Consider the following 14,486-nt stretch of genomic DNA (forward strand, 5'->3'; position numbering starts at 1 on the left):
AAGCATTCCACAGTATAAAGATAGAAATGCACTAAAATAGCACCAAGTAACATTAAACGTTTCCCAGAGTATAAGTGGGAGGTTGAGTAAATGAAAGAATTAGTCCCCGTAGATTGCGTATTCATTGCGAAGGGCAATGACAGTTAAATCCTCATCCTTCATTATTAATCGTGGCTATCCACTTTGTTACAGCAGTTGTGAAGCCGCTTTAACATGATTTTGCACCGTTTGAACTCCACATGAGAAGCGCTTGCAGAGAACGTCTTGTCTTGCTTTAAACATTTTAAATTAATTGCATGTGTTAACGTGTTAATTCGACAGCTCTATTTGCTGTATAAAGTTTTTTTTTTTGGCGGTGTGTATATATTTGCGTGGCTATTAGCATTTAGAACTGATTAACATTATTTACACATAAGAGCAACGAAAAAACATGCGAGTAATTCGCAAAACACGATTGCTATTTTCGGCTATTTTACCATGCCTTTGATTGTGGCTCAGCCAAACATATTATATAGTTGTATGCTTATAACTGCCGAAAATCGTCTTATTCCAAAAATTCTGACAACGCAAGAAAACCATGTTTACATGAGATTTGAAATCATCACATTATTCTCTGCTTTTAATGTCAAAATGTAATGTGCACAACACTTGTAAGGGTTTTACATGCAAAATGAAATCGGGGTAATGTCGATCGGTTTATGCTTAATCCGTTTAAGACCTTATCCTGTTTACAAGACCACACACGTTGTAGGCTTAAGCATAATCGCTGTAGAAAAAAAAAAAAAAACGTGCTCAATATTAGTTTAACTTACTTTACTTTTGTTTTAAACTGTTCATAAAGTGCACTGAGGCTGATTTATCATATCTTTTTGATTTTGCATACATCAAGTTCCAATAAAAAATATATGTGGAAAAAAATAATAAAATAAGATGAAGTACCTTCCATTTAGGTATTACATGGTTATTAAAATATAAGCCATTTTTACATTGAAATTCCAAGAAAAATAACTATATTCTTCTTGCACAAATACTGTTACCATGATATAAAATGACTCTGTAAGATAAGATTTCCATCTTACCACCCAGCCCTACAGCATGCTTTGCTTTACGCATGACAACATGTAATCGCACATCATACTAGCAGATCGCATTACACACGTAATCACTGCTGGAACCAGTGAGAGAGTGCTGATTTACTAGCACTGTATACTATAATCGTGGAATGAAAAGCTAAATATGTGAAATTGTTTTAGCACTGATACTCATGATGTGAATATTCACACTTCATCTAACACATCCAGCACACACTGACAGTGTAACACCCTACGTGTTTGGGTGGATAGTTTACCCTGAAGTCGTTCCAAACATCTATGATTTGCATTCTTCTGTGAAATACACAAAATAAGAAAAAGAAAAAAAAATGTCTCATACAAGCAATAATAATAGCAATACTTGCATTAGCAAATACTACTAATGAATTGTTTTCTCAGCATGGTTTCTGTGAAATCAGATGGCACGGAGCAAAATGATACTAAACTTTCATCTCAACCAGACGTATTAAGAAGGTCTTGAAAGCTTTCCTTTGGATGTCAGGAGAGTGTTTGGTTGAAACCTTTGTAGTGCCAGCCTCTTTGTGTGTGATACCGTTTCATCTTCGAGAAAACACTTTTAAAGCTATTTTCATTTCAACGTGATGTATCGTTCTTTCAGCTATCAAATTATTCTTTACACTCCTTTTTATATTTGGCCACGTCCACACTAATCTACTTTTGTTTAAAAACTCAGTTTTCAGCTTTCTAGCGTCATCATTTCCCAAAGTATCTGGTAAAGGAGAGTCTTTTCGAAATGCCTAGTTTTTGGAAAAGGAAAACACTGGATGAGAGGCGAAAATGTTACAAAATCAATGCGTTTCCAAATGAAAATGTATTAGTGTGGATGTGGCCTAATCCTTTGTTTTGTTTGCTTTTAAATATTTTCTAACCAATTTCAGGGATGATGAGTGGTGTCCTTACTTAATGATATTAATCATTTTTATTTACACCGATGAGATAAAACATTATGACTACTCACAGGTGAAGCGAATAACGTTGATCATCTCCTAACAAGGCCACATGTCAAGGTCTAGGTAGATTAGATGGTGAGCGAACAATCAGTTCTCGTAGTCTCGTATGTTGAATGCAGGAGAAATGGGCAGAAGTAAAGACCTGAGCAACTTTGACAAGGGCCAAATTGTTATGGCCAGACGACTTGGTCAGAGCATCTCTGAAACGGCAAGGCTTGTGGGTTGCTCCCAGTCAGCAGTGGTGAGTACCTACTAACAGTGGTCCAAGGAGAGACAAAACACAAACCGGTGACAGGTTGTTGGGCGGCTAAGGCTCATCAAACGCGAGAGCAATGAAGGCTATCCCGTCTGGTCCAAACCGACAGAAGGTCTACTGTGGCACAAGTCACAGAAAATTTTAATGATGGTTAAGGAAGGAATGTGTCAGAACACACAGTGCATCACACCCTGCTGCGTATGGGGCTGTGTAACATTGGAACTGGACCTTGGAGCAGTGGAAGAAGGTCGCCCAGTCCGATGAATCCAGTTTTCTTTTACATCACGTGGATGGCCATGTATGTGTGTGCCATTTACCTGGGGAAGTGATGGCACCAGGACACACTTTGGGAAGACGACAAGCCAGTGGAAGGAATGTGATGCTCTGGGCAATGTTCTGCTGAGGAACCCTGGGTTCGACCATTCATGTGGATGTCAATTTGACACGTGCCACCTACCTAAACATCATTGCAGACCAGGTACACCCCTTCATGGCAATGGTATTCCCTGATGGCAGTGGCCTCTTTCAGGAGGATAATGTGCCCTGCCACACTGCACATATTGTTCGGGAATGGTTTGAGGAACATGATGAAGTTCAAGGTGTTGCCATGGCCTCCAAATTCCCCAGATCTCAATCTGATTGAGCATCTGTGGGATGTGCTGGACCAACAAGTCTGATCCACGGCGGCTCCAGCTCACAACATACAGGACTTGAAGTATCTGCTGCTAATATCTTGGTGCCAGGTACCACAGGACACCTTCAGGGGTCTTGCAGATTTCATGCCTTGGCGGGTCGGCGCTGTTTTGGTGGCACATGGAGGACCAACAGCATAGTAGGCAGGTGGTCATAATGTTTTGGCTCATTAGTGTATAAAGCTTCTTTCTAAAGCTATTCGTAGGTTAATTTTCTCACAAAATAAACACTTTCTCTGTGGTGCTATCAAAACCAATGGCGTGAGTTTGGGGGCGGGACTATCTGTTTGACCAAACAATCGAAGACTGGGGGAGAGTTCGGGAAATTAGTTTGAAAGCAATAATTTTTTTTGCAATTCCGAATAGTTGCAATAGTGGCGCAAAACTCACGTAATATGAGTGATATTTAGAATCTACTTGGTAACAGTGGTTGTTTGGTTGAAATTATGGTTCCTGACAACACCCTTTAAAATTTATCTCATCAAAAGGCTGAAAAATATCTTGCCTCTATGCATATTGAATTAGAGGTACAGAACTTCAAACCCAAAGCATCTCCGCATCCATTTTTGAAGAGATCCCTCATATCCCCATTCATTTATTTCATAGGGTTTTGGGGTGCATATCTAATAATAATAATATCCTCTGTGTCTCCTCTTTGCTTGATGTCATTTCCTGACTTCAGATCTTCCCTTTGAAGGGTAGTACGAACGTTCCCCCCTGCAGTGAGCCCTTGCAGAGAAATGAGCAGATTTTAGATAGTCTCTGTTTCATTAGGGTGGGTATGTCCGGTACGTTTGCTCGTAACCTTATCACAACGGGCTGTAAAACAAATAAAGATGTTAATGTGTCAGGAAGTATAGATAGTGCTAACGCCATTATTAGAAATAGCCCTGACGTTTGAAGCTCCATGGTGCCATAGTTATGATTAAGGGTCATGTATTTTTGATGCATAAGGGAAATGTTGGATGAGGAGTATTCTTAGTCCATTGGAAATTTTGTTTTATTTATTTTTTTGCCATGTTTTAAGCATAAATCTAGCTAAGTTTAGTGAAGTTAATGTTGTAAACAAGAAACTGTTCGGCAAAAAAAACAAAAAACGTATATGTCTTTACTGGTGCTGAGTCAGGATACTAGACGGAAGCTCTGGTAGGTGGGTGGCAGCACCCATTTTGGCACGTTTCTGTCTCCAGTTGGTCTCAGATGCCCGTCTCTGTGCCAGACGCTGTAGGTGGGCAGACACTTCGCCCCCTCATTGTCACTTGACTGTCCGGCTGTCTCTCGGGCAGCTGATGTATTCACGCGGTGAGAGGTGTAGCTCACACCTGAGGTTGAAGCCTGTGAAGGGGATTTGCAGAGCTTTCATTGTGTTCAGAAGGAGTCCCTATTAGCTTTTGGGACCTAAGCCACTTGTTCTATTCTATTTGATTTGTTTGGTGTTTTGTTTGTTTGTATTCTATTCTGTTGTATTCTATTTTATGCTCTTCTATTCAGTTTAATTCTATTTTGTTTTGTTATTTGTTTTGGTTGTATTCAGTTATTCATGAATGTTTTACCATCAGCACTTCTTCTTGAAGCCGATTGGCTGAGCAGACATGATTCAGAGTGTAACATGCCCATGAGATTGTCTTGATTTGGTAATTCGTGGCTTTTTCTTGTGGCTCAAGACTCATCCCCAGGAATAACATTTTAGATGAAAGATTACAAAATGTATAAATTCTGAAGTCTATAACAAGTTCAGGGCTGTTTTTCCTCAGTGAATTAACAGAACATCACCACCAGGTTCCACTCATTTGTATCTGTGTCAGATCCGTGGAAAGTGCTGTTTTTAACTGTTCCAGATGTAATCATGTGAAAGAGTGTTATTAATGATATCCCTTCCCCTCAATGGTTGTTTCGTGACATCTCGTGATTGCATGTTTAGCATCTCCTGCTCTTTTTCATAGTAAACTTGATGTTTTGTTTTGATTTTAACTCATTTGTAGTCGTCTTTTTGTTTGTCAATTATTTTATGTTCTTTTCTGTTTTCTTTCTTTTTTTATTCTTGCCCCCTCCCCAAACACTGTATCTATAATTTACCCCCTTTGTTACCCCTTGTTACCCCCCTTACAATTACCTCCCCCTCCAACATCCTCAAGACGTTGCCCTCCCTTCCACTGTCCCTTCACTGACCGATGCCACTGCTGATCATGTAGCGTCCAGCCCTGATGAGCGCTCTGGCCCCGCCCCCTCTGCACCACGTGATGTTGTGGCATCTTTGGTGTCCACCCGCTTCATCAAGCTGACGTGGCGACTTCCTGCCGAGCCGCACGGGGACAACATCACCTACTCGGTATACTACAGTTTGGACGGCACTAACAGGTTTGAACTTCCTTCAGTTTTGTCATGTCAGTTAAAGATGCCAAAAGATGTGATTGTGTGTGTGTGTGTGTGTTGGAAAATGAAACCTAGTTTATAGGGATAGTTAGCCTTAAACATTTTGTCACCGCCATGGTCCAAACCCATATGTGGAACACAAAAGGAGTTTGCACTTTTCTTCCTTGTGCACTAAAACATTTATGAATGTATATCTTTGTGTGACAAAAAAATCCTAGTAAGTCGTAATTCAGTGAACATTTTCCACTGAAGCTCTGAAATGGACTCAAAGTTGTATGGAGTACAGAAATGGCCCGTCCACTCCAAATGCCAATGAATCTCGCATATCTCATAACAAACATTATTTACGTCAATGGCAACATATTTGATTTGAGAGATGGTTTTTAGTTTTTTATTCTGTCGTTGCATTCTATTCAATTCTATGCTATTCTTTTAAATTCTAAGTTTTGCTTTTTTTTTCTTTGTTTGGTTTGGTTTGTTTGTTAGGTATTTACTGTTGTTTTGTTAGGTATTTAGTTTTGTTTTGCTAGGTATTTGGGGGTTTTCTGGGGGGGGGGGTTGTTTTGTGTGTTTCGTTAAGTATTTGTTTTGTTTTGTTAGGTGTTTGGTTTTGTTAGGTTTTGTTTTTTATTTTGTTAGGAATTTGTTTTTGTTTTTCAGACATAATTAACGTCAATGGCAACATAAAATAACTAAATATAACGGTATAATGACGGGTTTTATGTCTTTTGAACGTGACGGTGATTAGATGTCAGAATTCTTATATTTGGGTGAACTATTCCTTTAAAAACGCATCTTGAGAGGCTTCGCCTAGCTGTTTTTGAACACAAGAACTTGTTCTGTGTGTACAGACCCTTATTTTTTCTTCTCAATTTATTCATAGGGAGCGTGTTGAGAACACCAGCGGACCAGGAGAGATGCAAGTCACCATCCAGAACCTCGTTCCTGACACAAAGTACACATTTCGGGTGGTTGCTTCCAATGCCAACGGCCAAGGCGAGAGTTCCGCCCCACTTACAGTGGCCACACAGCCGGAGGGTAAAACACCAACACACACACAAACACGCAGACTTTGCAGACATGATTTGGACCACTAGTCTTGCACATTGGGCCAAATCGGAGGTTTCTCTTTCTACACCTCCTTTGTAACCACACTAGACGTGTTTGTGCATGTTTGCAGAGTTGAAACCTACCACCCGATTGTTTACTGGAAAAATATGATCTAGGGAGCTCTAGTTGTCTTGGGGTTGCTGTACAGACAAGCTCTTTCTGTTAAGACTTTGGCGTTCTAGCTGGGACTCTGCTGCATGTGTGTGGAATGGTAAATATCCGGGTGGTCAGATGGTCGGGATGTCTGGTGGCATCTGTCAGGGTGAGTTTCATGGATACAGGCTGCTGGTTTTAATGAGAAAAGACCTATAGGAGTCCAGGGATGCAGGTATGATCAGAGCTGTCAGGGATGGAACAGGGAGTGCTTCAGCTGATCTCACAGGATGAAAGGTGGCTCGCATTAGTGATCAGGTGAAAATGGCAAGTGGCTGGATCGTGTCCTCTTGAAGGTGGCCAAAAGAGAATGGTGGATATGGACAGGAAGACAAAAGGCTGAACCCTATTTCAAACAATGTTTGATCTTTTTTAGTATGCGAGATTAGAATTGTGCATCCCAAATCATGGTATGTGGAATACAGTATGCCAAATTGCATCCGGATCGTGTACTATTTCTAGTGAATTTCAAAGTGTGCATCCATGCATGTAATATTGTGGGCTACACTGCAAAAAATGTTCCAGTTATGATATCTAAAGGTCCTCAAAGCAAGGTACATTTACTTGAGAAGCAGAATTGTTATTATTTTCAGAGAATATATCTTGAATTAAGTTTATTTTTCTTACCATGTTTTTGGACATGTTACCATAGTAAAAGCATGTTAGGGTGTGCTCCCATGGTAATACAATGGTTTTGAGATGTGATACTATGGTGATACCATGTTTTTGGATTTTTTACCATGGTAATACCATGTTTTTGGATGTTAATACCATGTTTTTTGAAGTGTTACCATGGTAATCCCATTTTTTTTTTACGTTACATAGTAAAAGCATCTTTTTGGATGTGTTACTAGGGCAATACCATGTTTTTGGATGTGTTACTAGGGCAATACCATGTTTTTGGATGTGTTACCATGGTAATACCATGTTTTTGAATGTGCTACCATGTTATTACCATGTTTTTTGATGTTACTATGGTAATATCATATTTTTAGGATGTGTTACCATGGTAATACAATGTTTTTGGGATGCATTACTATGATGATACCATATTTTTGGATGTGTTACCATGGTAAAACCATGTTATTGGATGTGTTTCTATGGTAATACCATGTTTTTGGATGTGTTAACATGGTAATTCCATGTTTTTGGGATGTGTTACTATGATGAGACCATGTTTTTGGATGTGTTACCATGGTGATATGTTTTTGGATATGTTGCCATGGTTATGCCATGTTCTTGGATGTGTTGCCATGATAAAACCATCTTTTTGGATGTGCTACAATGGTAATACAATGGTTTTGGGATGTGTTACTATGGTAATAGCATGTTTGTGGTTGTGTTACCAAGGTGATACCATGTTTTTGGATGTGCTACCATGGTAATACAATGCTTTTGGGATGCATTACTATGATGATACCATATTTTTGGATGTGTTACCATGGTAAAACCATGTTATTGGATGTGTTTCTATGGTAATACCATGTTTTTGGATGTGTTAACATGGTAATTCCATGTTTTTGGGATGTGTTACTATGATGAGACCATGTTTTTGGATGTGTTACCATGGTGATATGTTTTTGGATATGTTGCCATGGTTATGCCATGTTCTTGGATGTGTTGCCATGATAAAACCATCTTTTTGGATGTGCTACAATGGTAATACAATGGTTTTGGGATGTGTTACTATGGTAATAGCATGTTTGTGGTTGTGTTACCAAGGTGATACCATGATTTTGGATGTGCTACCATGGTAATACAATGTTTTTGGGATGCATTACTATGGTGATACCATGTTTTTGTATATATAACCATGGTAAAACCATGTTTTTGGATGTGTTACCATGGTAATACCATGTTTTTGGGATGTGCTACTATGATGATACCAGGTTTTTGGATGTGTTATCATGGTAATATCATGTTTTTGGATGTGTTGCCATGGTTATAGCATGTTTTTGGATGTACTACTATGGTAGTACAATGTTTTTGGAATGTGTTACTATGATGATACCATATTTTTGGATGTGTTACCATGGTAATATCATGTTTTTGGACTTGTTTCCCTGGTTTTAGCATGTTTTTGGATGTGTTGCCATGATAATACCATGTTTTTGGATGTGCTACCATGGTTACCATGGTAATACCATGTTTTGGGTTGTGTTACCATGGTAATATCATGTTTTTGGATGCGTTACCATGATGATATGTTTTTGGATGTGTTACTATGGTTACCATGGTAAACCATGTTTTTGGATGTGTTGCCATGGTAATACCATGTTTTTGGATGTGCTACCATAGTAATACAATGTGTTTGGGATGTGTTACTATGCTAATAACATGATTTGGATGTGTTACCATGGTAATACCATTTTTTTTTTGGATGTGTTGCCATAGTAATACCATATCTTTGGATGTGTAACCATGATAACATCATGTTTTTGGATGTGTTAATATGGTAATACCATGTTCTTAGATGTGCTACCATGTTAAAACAATGTTTCTTAAAACAAGAAAAAAAATATTTGCCATTGGGGTAATACAAATAAAATTGTGATTAAGTCTTTTTTATTACCTTGCTGGCAACATGTTTTTCTTGTTTTAAGGAAACGTCAATAAATATTTTTAGATTTTTCAGAACTTTTTTTTTATATATCTTATGTCATTTTGCTTCTCTGGTAAGCATGTCTTGTTTTAATTGTTTTACTGGAAAACGAGACAAAAATATTGAGTAAAAAAAAACATTTTGCAGCGTGTTTATCTGCAGCTTTGAATGTGTCTCAACCAATCAGAATGTGGAGCCGAAACTATCCGCTTTGTGACAAAGGGGTTTGTGGTATCAAGACCAAATGTTATGATAGTACGTCCCAATATTGGTGTATTTTCACACTATATTCCAAACTCATCAACAGTAAAGTATATACTTTTAGTTTGTTGTAGAAGTTTGTGAATTGGGACTCAACTGAAGTACAATCAGAAGATTCATTCTCAGTGTATTCCTTTTCATGAACTACCATCACTTATGTGGACAAATCAAATTAAAGCAACAACAATTTTGTTTCTAGGTCAGAACTCCTGCAGTATGTTGTCTTTGCATCCCACATGTGGACCACAATGTATTTCACTCATCTGAAGTACTGAAATATTCTCAGCGGGATTCCGATGTTGTGTTCTCGGCAGAATTGTCTTCTTTGGCCATATGATATTGTCATTATTTAAAGTATCCAGCTGCAGTGGGTTGAAAACTGTCATCTTTTGTCATTGTCGTTTGCCGTTGAAGTTTGAATAAACTGAAAAAAATAAGTGTCAAAGAAAAGACAAAAGGAGTGTAAAGTAGAACTGTTACCAGTGGAAGAGCTGTGAAGAAATTACTTCAGTGGCTCTTTGAGATTCAAACACACTTAGAGCCAAAGTATAGATGAACACACTTTTTTTTTTTCTTGTACTTTTCTTTCAATTTTTTGTTCCATAAAACTTTATGAAAGAAAAAAATATATACTTTTGGGTGTTTAAATGCATGCAGACATGAGATTTATACTTTTGTGTTGCAGTTTGTTCTAGAATGTGCAAAACTACATACAGTATCTTCACAGTCGTCTGTTCTGTAACTCTATGTCACAGACAACAACAAGTCAGCTCAACTTTCAATTAGCTCTGAACTTTTAACTCTTTTCAAATAGATTTCATTTCCTGTCTCTCAGTTCAGGTACCCGGTCCGGCCCCTAATCTGCAGGTGGGATCTGTTGGCAGCACCTCAGTCACATTGAGATGGGAGAGACCAATCACTGGAAACGGGGAGATCCAGACCTACAAACTCTTCTACATTGAAAAGGGTCAAGACTCCGAGCAGGTGAAGATGTTTGCAAAGTGGAACGTCAGACTTTTATATTAACTGGACTTATTTTTTTTTGTTTTACAAAGCTTATATTATAGAAGACTTGAATGTTCTTGCTTTTTTAAATAAAAGTTTGATGTACTACTGTACAGTATGTAGACACATTGTAACTTTATTGAAGCTAAGCTGCAAAAATGGTTTAGTCATGTACAATGGCAATATCATGTTTTAGGATGTGTTACCATGGTAATACTATGTTTTTGGATGTTACTATGGTAATACCATGTTTTAAGACATGTTACCATGGCAGTACCCTATTTTTGGATGTGTTATCATGGTAATACCATGTTTTAGTATGTTTACTATGATAATACAATGTTTTTGGACATGTTACCATGGTAATGCAATGTTTTTGGACATGTTACCATGATAATGCAATGTTTTTGGATGTTACCATGGTAATACCATGTTTTAAGACTTTTTACCATGGCAATACTCTGTTTTATGATGTGTTACCATGGTAATACCATGTTTTAGGACATGTTACCATGATAATACTATGTTTTTGGACATGTTACCATGGTAATGCAATGTTTTGGGCTGTTACCATGGTAATGCAATGTTTTTGGATGCTACCATGGTAATACCGTGTTTTAGGATGTGTTATCATGGTAATACTATGTTTTTGGACATGTTACCATGGTAATACTATGTTTTTGGATGTGTTACCATAGTAATACCGTGTTTTAGGATGTGTTGCCATGGTAATACTATGTTTTTGGACATGTTACCATGGTAATGCAATGTTTTTGGATGTGTTACCACGGTAATACCATGTTTTAAGATGTGTTGCCATGGTAGTACTATGTTTTTGGACATGTTACCAAGGTAATGCAATGTTTTTGGATATTACCATGGTAATACCATGTTTTAAGATGTGTTACCATGGCATACCCCTGTTTTTGGATGTGTTACCGTGTTAATACCATGTTTTAGGTTGTTTTACCACGGTAATACTGTTTTGTACATGTTACCATGGAAATACCATGTTTTAGGATGTGTTAACATGGTAATGCCATGTTTTAGGACAATATTACCATGATAATACTATGTTTTTGGACAGGTTATTCAGTTTGGACCATGGTAATTCAATGTTTTTGGATGTTACCATGGTAATACCATGTTTTAGAAAGTGTTATCATGGTAATACTATGTTTTTGGACATGTTACCATGGTAATGCAATGTTTTTGGATGTTACCATGGTAATACCATGTTTTAGGATGTTTTACCATGGCAATACACTGTTTTAGGATGTGTTACCATGGTAATACCATGTTTTAGGACATGTTACTATGGTAATATCAAGTTTTAGGATTTTATCATTGTAATGCAAAAACAATTGACATTTTACCATGGTAAACCCATTTTTTGGATTTGTTACTGTGGTGATACGTTTTTTGGATGTGTTACCATAGTAATACCGTGTTTTTGGACATGGTACCATGGTAATATCATGTTTTTGGATGAGTTACTGTGGTAATACCATTTTTTTGTGTGGACATGGCACTGTGGTAATACCATGGTGTGTTTTTTGTACCCTGGAGTACCATGTCAATATTAATATGATAATTATACAGTACCATTGTATTACTGTCTGATACCATCACTGTTCCATGGTACTGCCATAAAAGGTTGATTTCACATGTAAAGATGTTATCCGTTGGAAGCAGAGGACATTTACATATAGAACTCTTTAAATTAGACCTGTTTAATTGGGTGAGAGAGAGAGTGGAAGTAGTCATAAAAATTATATTGCGCCTGTCGTTGTGGCAAGAAACGTTGACCATAAAATGCTACAAAAGTGCATAATATGGCTCTGTTAATAATACATTTTCATGATTCTTGATTTCTCTTTCTCCGCAGGACATGGAGGTCACAGGTTTGTCATACACGATGACAGGGCTTAAGAAGTTTACAGAATACATTTTCAGAGTGGTGGCGTACAACAAACATGGTCCTGGTGTGTCTACTGAGGACGTAACAGTCCGAACACTGTCTGACGGTGAGATTCATAAATTCTGACTTTTAAATGAGTTACTTCAAACCTCTTGACATGTTTTGCCTTGGTGCCTGTTTGACTTTAACTCTCTGCCTCGACTTGGACTTCAAAAAGCACTTAAAAGGGCCTCGACTTTGACGTATATTTGACATAACACTTAGATTTGTCAATAAATTGATGTTAGTATTCATGAGCATGTTGTGGTGTAAGTGTTGTGACGAGAGATGTCAGTCATCTCTCCGCCATGGTAAACAGTAAGCACTGTAAGAGTTTAAATGACACGCTAACACAATCGCCTTATTTTACACTTCATGATAAACAATTCACATTCAGGGAGGTAAATGTTATCAGACAGTTAAGTAAAGCTGTTGTGTTTTGCAGCATATTCTGCTATTTGGCTGTGAAATCACACACACACACAGTTTTTTAAAACAATTGGTTGTTTTCTTCTCAAATGTGTAAAGCTGCGCTAGGACCGGATAAAAATATACATTTCCTGATTAATCTGATTCCAAATAATTAATCAGATTTATTTTATTAATTTGGAAGATCCCATAAAGAGTTTTCTTAAAATCTCTGCCTTTTAAAAATTGTGTTGAACATTAAAAGTAAAAAAAAAAAAATTGTATGCACCTCCCATCCTACAGATGTCAGTGGTGGATCCTAAGAGCTGCCACCTACACAGCATCCATTTCACTGGATTGCACAATAATTGCAATAAAATCTAATCAAGGGGTTGTGAATCAGTTGGATCATTCTTGAATAATTTTTGGGCTGCTGCCTGCAATTTTTCACACTAATATTTAAAAGCACACCATTCACACAAACTGTGAACTAATTGCAAAAAATTGGTCACATTTGATCAGAAATCCCCCCAAATAAAAAAAGTCTCATTCATAAATAATATTGTGTATGTAATCTTATGATAAACATTTTTTTTTTTTTTTTTGTCCTAACTTTGTAAGCATGTAATTCTGGTTCTGTTCACTCTACCTCACTTTGAAAAGTCTTATTTCATTCCACTAAATAGCAGCAAAAACTAGAAGAAAGAATTTGTTCTCTATCACATTCCATCACAATATACAGATCTGAAATGTAGGTGGCGCTCTAAAGCATTTTAGCCCTCACAGATGTGCTCGTCCATAGACATTCAGTCTAATTTTCAGTTCAAGCACCACCCTCATTGTTTCATTGAATATCTCGGCATCTGAGTGGACTAGAAACTCAATCTAGGTGTCATTAGAAAGTGGAGATCCTCCCTGATGATATATATATAACATTTTATCATCAAGAGTTGAAAACATGTTTTTCTGATGATTTGTTTAGCATGCATTTCCTGGTGGATGGCATATCTTGTTCTGGACATCTAAGATATAACATTGCATTATTCAGCTGAGCATGCTCACAGACAAGTAAAAAATGGCAATTTTTTTAGAGAACTTCCTAAGGTAAAAGCAGATATAAGTTTTTAGCTATTTGGGTCTTACAGCAGCAGTTATTGGCGCATAAATGAGATGTTTATATTTGGTGACTTACAGAAATCATATTTCACTTTGTGATTCTTTTGAAAAACTTTAGAACTGTGGTATTAGGGCAACAAAATAAACTGTGCAGTCACATTTGATATATGACTTGTCCATTTGCTATGTGAAGGACTTTTATTATTATATAAATATTTCTAAGCCATTACCTCTAGGGGGCGCTAATTTTCAACGCAAATGTTTTGAGGCCTTGTTTTGTTATTTTATGTAACATAAATGCAGAAGTGATGGTTATCTCTGAAAAGTTCAGATTCTAAGCTTTCAAATGATACCTAATATGTCAGACTTATGTATTCGGAAATTTTAACGTTTTAAGCGTAAACTTTTTTCGTGATATAGCGCCCCCCTTTGGACCCACCGGCAAGTCCAAAAGAGTTTAAGGGGTATTTAACTACATTAATTACACC

The 14,486-nt window shown here is 37.4% G+C and overlaps 1 protein-coding gene across 1 annotated transcript in view; it reads left to right on the forward strand.

Annotated features, from left to right (window-relative positions):
• The window catches only part of LOC127436055 (neogenin), a 167,797-nt gene that overhangs the window by 119,131 nt on the left and 34,180 nt on the right, over nucleotides 1–14,486 (forward strand). Inside the window, exons 8-11 of the mRNA XM_051689971.1 lie at nucleotides 5,146–5,368; nucleotides 6,267–6,421; nucleotides 10,345–10,493; nucleotides 12,403–12,541. Of these exons, the coding sequence (XP_051545931.1) occupies nucleotides 5,146–5,368; nucleotides 6,267–6,421; nucleotides 10,345–10,493; nucleotides 12,403–12,541 (666 nt within the window). The remainder of the gene's footprint in view (nucleotides 1–5,145; nucleotides 5,369–6,266; nucleotides 6,422–10,344; nucleotides 10,494–12,402; nucleotides 12,542–14,486) is intronic.

Source organism: Myxocyprinus asiaticus, chromosome 46 (assembly GCF_019703515.2).
Source record: "Myxocyprinus asiaticus isolate MX2 ecotype Aquarium Trade chromosome 46, UBuf_Myxa_2, whole genome shotgun sequence".
NCBI classification, from domain to species: domain Eukaryota; kingdom Metazoa; phylum Chordata; class Actinopteri; order Cypriniformes; family Catostomidae; genus Myxocyprinus; species Myxocyprinus asiaticus.